At 43.5% G+C, this 10873-nt stretch overlaps 1 protein-coding gene across 1 annotated transcript; it reads right to left on the minus strand.

Annotated features, from left to right (window-relative positions):
- Positions 1–6490: 6490 nt before the first annotated feature.
- On the minus strand, positions 6491–9680 carry LOC122543305 (tubulin alpha-1C chain). The gene is made up of 4 exons (XM_043681819.1): positions 9543–9680; positions 8032–8254; positions 7759–7907; positions 6491–7566 (listed from the first exon to the last, which is right to left on the minus strand). Exons 1-4 carry the CDS (start codon positions 9543–9545, stop codon positions 6592–6594), a joined length of 1350 nt encoding a protein of 449 aa, XP_043537754.1. The 5' UTR covers positions 9546–9680; the 3' UTR covers positions 6491–6591.
- Positions 9681–10873: the final 1193 nt, after the last annotated feature.

Genomic DNA, 10873 nt, shown 5'->3' on the forward strand with positions numbered 1-10873 from the left:
TAGAGTCTTGAAGCTGAATGTGGAAGCTCTTATTCCTCTCTCCGTTACAGTTAAAGGCTGGAGTTCTCTTTCTGCTGCGAGAAATGCATGTGGGTGAATCTGTTTTACTGAACTTGCCTTTGCCAACGGCGTGTTTCTGGGATGCTACTATATTCATACCGTCAATTATTAGTCGTGGCTAATATATCTAGTATTTCACTAAGCATTTTGATAGAGTTACAGTGAAGCCAATTCTTTATTTTGTCTGTATCTTAACTGTAGAGTAAAAATAAAGTGTGTTTTCCTTAATGTCAAGTAGTTTGACCAATCAAAGTGCACGTGGAACGCAACATCTTACACTTTCCCTAAAATAAGCAAACTTTAAAGTCCAGACTATCTTCTGAATATAATTTGAGGGGGGTTTGGTCTGGTCCATAATAGCACTAATGGCAATTTTGGAACTTTCTCCCTGTACACCTGGCTTATAGATCCTTGTGTGTCACCCACCTCAAGTAGCTAATTCCAATGAGCCATTAAGTGGCAGCAAGTTGTTTGACTTAGAGACCAGAGACTGCTGGCTGCTCCTTCAAATCAAGATCCTGAATTCAGTCTCTTCTTTGGACAATGCAGTAATTTCTTCCTGTCAAGATCTGATATATCTTAGATGGGCCAAAGTACACTTTAAAGGAGATTGCTAGGAATAAGCATATTTGTGGATGGAAAGGCCCATATTTGGTTTGCTTCCAATTGAAAATTTCCATATGTTTAAGAATGGGATAAATCAATAATCTCCCGGACATTTTGAGATAGCGGCTGTTTCTGCCTTGTCTCTATGCAGAGTTTTATCTTTTCTGAACTTGCATTTCTAATATAACTGCATGGTAAAATAGGACTGAGTCAGCATGGCTTCATTGAGAGGAGGTCATTCTCTGAAGAAATAAAGAGCAAGTTCAACATAAAATAACAGCCCACAGTGTTAGGGGTAAGGTACTGGCATGGATAGAGGACTGACAGACTGGTAGAAGGCAGACAGTAGGGTTAAAGGGGTCTTTTTCAGGATTGCAGCTAGTGATTAGTGCAGTTCCGCAGGGATCCATATGGGACCACAACTATTCACGTTCTATATTAACAATCTGGACAAAGGAACTGAGGGCATCGTTACTAAGTTTGTAGCTGACACAAAGATAGGTGGAGAGACAGGAAGTGTTGAGTAAGAGGGGAGGCTATGGAAGGCCTTGGACAGGCTAGAAGAATGGGCAAAGAAGTGGGAAGATGGAATACAATGTGGGAAAGTGTGAGGTTATGCACTTGGGTAGAAAGAAGAGGTTTAAAATATTTTCTGAAAAGTGCAAGGCTTTGGAAATCTGAAGCACAAAGGGACTTGGGAGTCCTAGCTCAGGATTCTCTTAAAATTAACATGCAAGTTCAGTTGGCAGTTTGGAAGGCAAATGCAATGTTAGCATTCATTTTCAAGAGGGCTAGAATACAAAAGCAGAGCTGCACTGCTGAGGCTATTTAAGGTTCTGGTCAGACTTCATTTGGAATACTGTGGGCAGTTGAGAGGCCTGGATAGAGTGAAAGTGGATAAGATGTTTGTACTAGTAGGAGACTAGGACCCGAGGGCACAGCTTCAGAGTGGTTAATCTGTGGAACTCATTGCCATAGATGGCTGTGGAGACCAAGTCATTGAGTGCATTTGAGACAGATAGGTTCTTGATGGGTATGGGGATCAAGGTTTTTAAGAAGGCAGGAGAATGGGGTTGAGAAACAGATCAGCCATAATTGAATGGTGGAGCAGACTCGATGGGCTGAAGGGCCTAATTCTGCTCCTACATCTTATATCTAAGTACCATCATCTCCTTTGCATCACAGTTTTTGTCAAGAGATGTTTGACCTCTGGGTCAGATTTCCAGATTCTGCAGGCTTGCTCTTCTGTCAGTTTGAGAAGAGCTTGCATTATCTCACAGCTGCTGCTATCATTTTTGTGATTTGCAGCTTATATTTGTCAGTTCGGTTGCATAGTCACAAAAGTGATCACCAGCGGTTGTGTCTCTCTCCAGAAGTCCATGTCTCACCCAACCTGCACCATCAGTGAGGAACAAGGGATAATCAATGCAATATAAATAGACCTTGGTGCAGATCATCCAAGGTTCTGCCAAAGAATACAAAACTTCCTTACTAAAACCATCACAAAGGTGAGTGTACTCACAGAGATAGGCTTCTCTTGTAGGGGGAGAATAGAGTGGAGCAGCCAAGGTAAAACTTTGACCTCTTTGTAAACTTGTGATATACCATTAAAATAAATGGGTAGAAAAACCATGATTGGTGAGCGTAGAAGCAGAAAGCCCTAGCCCATGTTTCATCTAACCCAAAAATGTGTAATGCAGAAAATCCCCTGCTGACATCATAAATGCTGCCCTTCAAAACAGTTCATTATACATGAAGTGCTCTGGACATTTCTGGAATACATTAAGGCATGTTGCAAAAGATCATGGTCCTGAACTTCCTCAGGGAAGGTGCACACAGTTCCTGTGTAAAATGCAAACGAGAACAGTGGAGGGAATGAGAAATTGGGTGGATCCAAAAATGTTAAGTCTTTTCCTGAAAACTGGCACAAGAGACTTCCTGCTGCAACAACAGACATTCTGCTCTCACCATAATGATCTAAGAAAAGGCAGGAGTCATGACAGGCAGAGTGATTTCACCTGCCAGATTTATTACAACTCCTGCCACTTACATCATGTGCCAGTGACAGGAAAGCTAGAGAATATTTAGACCAGAACTCAGAAGTGATGGAACTGCGTCTCTCAAAGGAAGCCCACAATCAATTATTGCTCCTATTTCCTTTGGCTATCTCAATTGCTTATTAGTATTTTGGGATCATGTTCCACAATTCAGCTTGTCTCTGAAAACAAGCCTCTTTTGCAGCAGAGAGTGGTGGGGCCTGGGCGGAAGTGAGGTCGGACCACAGAGGCTGTTGGGAAGGTTAGTGAGTGCTATTTAAGTAGTTACTTCGAAGCCAGTGGTCTTTTTTGCAGCAGAGAGCAGCGGGAGCTGGGTTGAAGTGAGGTCAGTGCGCAGAGGCTGTTGGGAAGGTTAGTGAGTGCTATTTAAGTAGGTCTGGTCTGAGCCCCTTAAGAGTCCACAGACTCACAGCAAATAAAAAGGGGGTCGAGGGAAGTGTCTGGTGAGAAAAGTGAGAGTCTTTGGCTTATGCCACAGACTCATGAAATTACACTACAGTTTGAAGAGGGTGAAGACATGACTGCCAACCTGATTCAGTGTACTGTGTGCATGATGTGGGAGGTCAGGGACACTGATGATGTCTCTGGCTCTCATAGCTGTGGAAAGTATGTACACATTCAGCTTCTGCAGGAGCATGTTGCAGCTGAAGAAAGAACTAGATGACCTCAGGCTCATCCAAGAGAATGAGAATTTTCTGGACAGAACCTTCAGCGAGGTCATTACACCGAGCATATCAGGAGAGAGAAGGGAGATGACAATGAGGAAGGATGAGATGATTCAAGTAAAAGAGATCCCAGGGGAAGTACCTCGCGTGAATAGGTTGACTCTCTTCTCACTGCCAGTCTGAGAGGCGGACAGGTCTGCCAACTGAAAATAGGTGCGAAGGCAGAGCCGAGGAGTCAGACATCATGCAAAGCCGTGGTAATAGGGGACTTCATAGTGAGAGGGACTGAAAGGGGTTTCTGCAGCAACAGGCGGGAGCAACAGGCGGGATTTGAGGATGGTGTGTTGCCTTCCTGGTACCAGGATCCAGGACATCAACAGAGTGCAGGGAATCCTCAAGGGTGAAGGTGAAGAGCCAGAGGTGGTGGTTCATGTCGGCACAAATTACATTCAATCCCTTGCGAGGGGGGACATAGAATCAGGAGATATAGAGTCAGTATGGATAGAGCTGAGAAATTCTAAGGGTAGAAAGACCCTAATGAGAGTTATCTACAGGCCCCCAAACAGTAGTCTGGATGTAGGGTGTAAGTTTAAAAAGGAGTTGAAATTGGCCTGTTGCAAAGGTATTACTACAGTTATGGTGGATTTCAACATGCAGGTAGACTGGGAGAATCAGGATGGTACTGGACTCCAAGAGAGTTTGTGGAATGCCTCGGAGATGGATCCTTAGAACAGCTTGTACTGGAGCCTACCTGGGAGAAGGCAATTCTGGATCTGGTGTTGCGCAACAAACCGGATTTGATCAGGGACCTCAAAGTAAAGGAACCATTAGGAGGTAGTGACCATTATATGATCAGTTTTAATCTGCAATTTGAGAGGGAGAATTGTAAGTGTCAGTATTGCAGTTGAACAAATGGAACTATAGAGCTATGAGGGAGAAGCTGGCCAAAGTTCAATACCCTAGCAGGGATGGCAGTGGAACAACAATGGCAGGTATTTCTGGATATAATGCATAAGGTGCAGGATCAGTTCATTCCAAAGAGGAAGATCGATCCTGATGGAAGGCAGGGGCAGCCGTGGCTGATGTTAAGGACTGTATAAAGATTAAAAAGTATAACATAGAAAAGATGAGCTGGAAGCCGAAGGACTGGGAAACTTTTAGAGCAACAGAGGATAACTAAAAAGGCAATACGCGGAGAACAAATGGAGGTGTAAAGGCAAATTGGCCAAAAAGATGAAGGATAGTAAAAGCTTTTTTAGGCATGGGAAAAGACAGACTAAAATTGGGCCCTTGAAGACAGAAACGGGTGAATTTATTATGGGGAACAAGGAAATGGCAGAAGAATTGAATAGATACTTTGGATCTATCTTCACTGGGGAAGATAGAAGCAATCTCCCAGCTGTAATAGTGGCTGAAGGACCTAGGGTAATGGATGAACAGAAGGGAATTTATATTAGGCAGGAAATTTTGTTGGACAGACTGTTAGGTGTGAAGGTTGATAAATCCCCAGGACTTGATGGTCTGCATCCCAGGATACAGGAGGTGGCTGTAGAAATTGTGAACGCATTGGTAATCATTTTGGTACGCATTGGTAACCAAAGTGCATGGTTACAAAGTTCAATCAGGTCATAAGTGGAAATGAGATTGCAAGGAAACAAGCAGCTATCTGCCACCAACAAGCCTGGAACTGTCAAGTACCTCAGCAAATTCAGTTAGCAAGAAATACTGAAACAAGACTGATCTTACTGGGCTAGGTGCTTTATCTCAAATTAACCCCTATATATTGTCCCTACTCACATTACAAGTGTCTGGATGTTCAAGGTTTTAAAAAAAAAAATATAAAAACCACACCAGGTATAGTCCAACAGGTTTATTTGAAAGCACGAGCTTTCAGAATGCTGCACCTTCAAGTAGCTATGGAACAATATATAGGCAAGAATTATTTTTTTTCTATAAAGCTAGATGTTGTACCTTAGTGATCTTTTCCACAGCTAGCTGCTTTAAAAAAAGTGCTCAAAAAAAACACTAAATAAACCTGTTGGTCTATAACCTGGTTGTGATTTTTTTTTAAAGCTTTGCCCACCTGAATCCAATACCAGCTCTTCCACATTTGGTACACATGGAAACATGACTGCAATAGGTATCATTTACCTACCATCTCACCCTTCTGAAACTGAGCAATATTGGAAAGGTGAGGTACTTCCAAAGTTAAGGCACTGGGGATTCTGGGTGATGTAGTAGCAATTGCCCCAACCTCTGGGTTTGAGTCCCACTCATGACAAACTTGATTAAATAAAAAGCACCAACTCATGGTAGACATTAAACTGCTTTAAAAGAAAAGTGATCAAGCTGTTACAACCTTGCTGTTGTATGACACCCCTTCCCAACTGTGTTTTTTTTAAAAAAGCCTGGATCTTTTATTCAAATACTTGGGCAAGGAGTTTAAAAAAAATCACAACACTAGGTTATAGTCCAACAGGTTTAACTGGATGCACACTAGTATGGGCAATGAGGTGATGCTAAGATACCAGTCAATTAATTATGAAGAAACCCTTTCAACACCACCTTTGTCACAAGGGTCAACAAACAAAACAGTTTGAAGGCACAAGACATTTTAACCTTAAAACCTTTTACATCTACCTCAGTAGTAGATGCAGTATTTGCTATTGAGCAAATTATCCTGCAAATGAAACCATGTTTTACATCTTCACCAGCTCCCTACAGGAGTTCAGGTTAGATTCCCTAGTGTGTAAACGGCCTTTCAGCCCAACAAGGCCGAGCCAACCCTCTGAAGAGTAACCCATTGCACCCCCCACCATGGACAATTTTAGCTAGCCAATTCACCTGAGCACTCAGGAAACTGACAGACATGGGTAGAATGTGCAAACTCCACACAGAGCTGCCAGAGGCTGGAATTGAACCAAAATCCTGATGCTGCGAGGAATCAGTGCTAACCACTAAGCCACCCAATATAAGTGTAGCTACACAGTGTAAGGATAGGTAGTAAAGCCTGCTTTCAGCTAGTTAAGATATATTGCACTACATCTGTTTCAGATGAACCCCACCACTGTCAGGAGACATTGAGACAGTCACATACAGTAATCACTTCAGGAAAGTTTTATTAACAGGTTTCACAGGAGAAAAGTAAGGCACAGAATCAGAATACAAATAAAAGCAGAACAAGACAACATTTAAGTCTGAACTTAATACTCCTCTCCTTCTTCTTCACCCTCACCACTATCAGCACCAACTTCCTCATAATCCTTCTCTAAGGCAGCCATATCCTCACGGGCTTCTGAGAACTCTCCTTCCTCCATACCCTCACCAACATACCAGTGAACAAAGGCACGCTTGGCATACATCAGGTCAAACTTGTGGTCCAGGCGAGCCCAAGCTTCAGCAACAGCTGTGGTGTTGCTCAACATACATACAGCCCGCTGAACCTTGGCCAAGTCACCTCCAGGAACCACAGTAGGAGGCTGGTAGTTAATACCAACCTTAAAACCAGTGGGACACCAATCCACAAACTGGATGCTACGCTTGGTTTTAATAGAAGCAATAGCAGCATTGACATCTTTTGGCACTACGTCACCACGGTAAAGGAGACAGCAGGCCATGTACTTGCCATGGCGAGGGTCACATTTAACCATCTGGTTGGCTGGCTCAAAACATGCATTGGTTATTTCTGCTACTGTAAGCTGCTCATGGTATGCCTTCTCAGCAGAGATAACTGGCGCATAAGTGGCCAAGGGGAAATGGATACGGGGATATGGCACCAAGTTGGTCTGGAACTCGGTCAGATCAACATTCAGGGCACCATCAAAGCGAAGGGAGGCAGTGATAGAGGAAACTATCTGACTGATGAGGCGGTTCAGGTTGGTGTAAGTTGGCCTTTCAATATCTAAGTTTCTTCGGCAGATGTCATAGATGGCTTCGTTGTCAACCATGAAAGCACAATCAGAGTGCTCCAGGGTAGTGTGGGTTGTCAGGATGGAATTGTAAGGCTCCACCACTGCAGTGGACACCTGGGGAGCTGGGTAGATGGAGAATTCAAGCTTGGATTTCTTGCCATAGTCAACGGAGAGACGTTCCATCAGAAGAGATGTAAACCCAGAGCCAGTGCCACCACCAAAGCTGTGGAACACCAGGAAACCTTGCAGACCTGTGCATTGGTCAGCCTGTTTTAAAATAAGCAGAGATACCACAAGTATATTAAGTACAGTACATAGTTAATTATAACAGAACAAAAAAGATGAAGTATACAATAAGAAATTCTCTATATACGAGAGCAAACATCTCCTTCACAAATTGAACAGAATTTTAGTCAAGGACTAAATCAAAACCTAAATGGGATTTAACAGCCAGCTCACCAGTTTACGGATGCGGTCCAGAACCAAGTCAATGATCTCCTTGCCAATTGTGTAGTGACCACGGGCATAGTTATTGGCTGCATCTTCCTTCCCAGTGATCAGCTGCTCAGGGTGGAACAGCTGGCGGTATGTACCAGTACGAACCTCATCTAGGATGGGGAGACAAAATTCAGCAATTTATTAACACGTGCAATCGTGGGATGAAATCAGGCTCAAGCATAACCAGAGAAGAGAAGAGATCTGAAGGCAACTGTCACCCATGCTATCACCTACCTATTACAGTTGGCTCCAAGTCCACAAACACAGCTCGTGGAACATGTTTGCCTGCTCCAGTCTCACTGAAGAACGTGTTGAAGGAATCATCTCCACCTCCGATGGTCTTGTCACTGGGCATCTGCCCATCAGGCTGGATGCCGTGTTCCAAGCAGTAAAGCTCCCAACAGGCATTTCCAATCTGGACTCCAGCCTGGCCAACATGGATACTGATGCACTCACGCTGTAGGAGAGAAAAGAATATAATGTAATAAATTTAATCTATGCATTCCACACTGAGTTAGTGCAAGCCAACATCTGTTGGAAAACCCACAGAATGATCAAAATGAATTCAAGCAACAATCTCATCTTGGAAAATACCAAACTTAATCATAATCCCTGCAGTCAACAGTTCAAGTGTGCGCAGTAGGTCTTTATTGTACAGCATTTTGCTGAGTCAGAGAATAAGTCATTTGGATCCATTTCAAATTACCAGTTGCGGTACATAGATGCATGGGTGCGGAACATACCAGAGTCCAAACCCAAAGACAGTTTGGAAATGGAAGATTTTACGAGGGGGAAAAAAGCGCTCTGGAAGTCCTGAGTGGAAACAGACGTCAACAAACAAACTTCCAATATTTTAAAGCCAGCAATGCAGGGCTTTAAAAATTAATTGCCTATGGTTGAGGAAGAGGAAATTAGTTCAGAGGAGATGTACTAGAGAGCTTTTTTGCCGTTGAGGTCAGCCCGATCGCATGAATGAGCAATCAGCCATGTGACCGATTACTAATTACATCATCTTTCTACACGAAGAGATCATCCAGCTGCTCCTCGAGAAAGGAAATAAATCTCCGCAATATAAAACTGAAAAAAAAGTTACATCTGAAGCTGCAACGACTTCTGGTTAGGTCGATAAGGCGTACTGCAACTAAGTGTTTCTTGATATAAAAAAAGGCGCTCCCTGCGAGATTTTTTCGAAAAGTATGAAAGGGGCTGTGGCTCGAAGATTTGGAAGGGGGAGGAGTTATCCTAACTGCCGTATATACTTTCGAAATGTTTGCAGCGTTCGGCGGGACAATGAGCGAGTGAATGCCGTTAAACCGCCTTCTGGCCGCCTCGTGCTCACCAAACCGCCACCATTTTAAACTTCCTTAGAGAGGGGCAGACTTCCTCATTTCAAATTCTCGTCGCCCAACACTCTCGTAAATTCATTTTTTTAAAAAAACTCGCCCCTAAAAAAGGCATACCGGCGGGCCAGGTAGAAATGTTAGAATTTATTTCTTTCTTTCCCCGGAATGAAATGTCTGGCCCAAGGCACCGTTAAACACGCAAAAGGCGGGAAAAGACCAAACGCCGGTAACGGACTTTCCCTTACATCACAGGACGAGTTGAAAAAAACCCGAAACACGGACAACTTCGACGTTTCAGTTTAAGAAAGGAAACAGACGAAAAATAAAGTTAAGATGCAAATCAATATTTTTTTTTTCTTTCCATTAACATTACACATTTGCGACCGACTACGGGGAGCTTACCATTTTTTTAAAGTTTTGCTGTCTCAAACTTTTCTCTAGGTGAGAAAAACGATCTCGACTCGTCAACGCTTAAGCTCTTACAAGCTGACAACAAGGAGTCGCTGTAAGAGATCTCTAGCACCTCTCTGCGGGCGCGGCTGCTTTAATAGCCGCGCTGGCGTCATAATGGGGCGGGCCGCGTCGGTGACGCGTGACATCTGCGCTGTGGGGGTGGGGTGACTGCTTGGCTGGCGGCAGGCCGAGAGGCGTGATTGGTCCATTGCACACAATTCAAACAAAAATGCCTGAAAAAGGAAATGTGGCAGCAGGCGCGGGCCAACTTTGGGAGGGCGCAGTTCCGTTTCCGTTTCAAGGGTATTGTTAGCGTTGTTTTGACAAATGATTGAGAGCCAAAAAGTATTTTTTGGGGAGAGGGAACTGTTTAGCCGAAAATTTCTAACACAACTCTTAATCTTTTACGTCGTTCACAATTGAATAATTAGGAACAAAAACAGTCATTTCTTGAGAAACTCAGCAGCATCTTTGTAGAGAAAACTGCTAACGTTTCGGGTCCAGTGACGGTTCTCCACCAATTTCTGTTTTTGTTTCGGATTTGCAGCACCCGCAGTTCTTTGTAGGGTTTTATTTGGCTTGGCATTAAATAGTTACGATTGTATAAAGAACGTAACAGGAGTTGGCCATTTAGTTTATTTAGCTGCTCCCATTCAGTTAATTCATCACTGATCTAACTTCAACTCCACTCCCAACTAATTCCAGTATTCCTTGATTTTCTTAGAGTCCACGTTAATGTCATGTTAAAATTGTACAAGGCATTGGTTCGGCCGCATTTAGAATACTGTGTACTGTTCTGGTCGCCACATTACCAAAAGGATATAGACGCTTTGGAGAGGGTGCAGAGAAAGTTTACGAGGATGTTGCCTGGTATGGAAGGTGCTAACTATGAAGAGAGGTTGAGTAGTTTAGGATTGTTTTCATTAGAAAAAAGAAGATTGAGGGGGGACCTGATTGAGGTTTACAAAATCATGAAGGGTATAGACAGGGTAGATAGAGATAAGCTTTTTCCCAGGGTGAAGGATTCAATAACGAGAGGTGACGCTTTCAAGGTGAGAGGTGAAAAGTTTAAGGGGGATACACGCGGCAAGTACTTTACACAGAGGGTGGTAGGTGCCTGGAACGTGTTGCCACCCGAGGTAGTAGAGGCAGGCATGGTAGATTCATTTAAGATACATCTGGACAGGTGCATGAGTAGGCGGGGAGCAGAGGGATACAGATGCTTGGGAATTGGGCGACAGGTTTAGACAGTAGATTTGGATTGGCTCAGGCTTGGAGGG

The sequence above is a fragment of the Chiloscyllium plagiosum genome, chromosome 43 (assembly GCF_004010195.1).
Source record: "Chiloscyllium plagiosum isolate BGI_BamShark_2017 chromosome 43, ASM401019v2, whole genome shotgun sequence".
Classification (NCBI taxonomy): Eukaryota; Metazoa; Chordata; class Chondrichthyes; order Orectolobiformes; family Hemiscylliidae; genus Chiloscyllium; species Chiloscyllium plagiosum.

Excerpts from the sequence above, each read along its gene's own strand:
- LOC122543305 (XM_043681819.1), bottom strand. Across the intron at positions 7,908-8,031 it reads CTTGGAGCCAACTGTAATAG|ATGAGGTTCGTACTGGTACA; the intron begins GTAGGTGATAGC and ends TCCCCATCCTAG. Across the intron at positions 7,567-7,758 it reads TGGACCGCATCCGTAAACTG|GCTGACCAATGCACAGGTCT; the intron begins GTGAGCTGGCTG and ends ATTTTAAAACAG.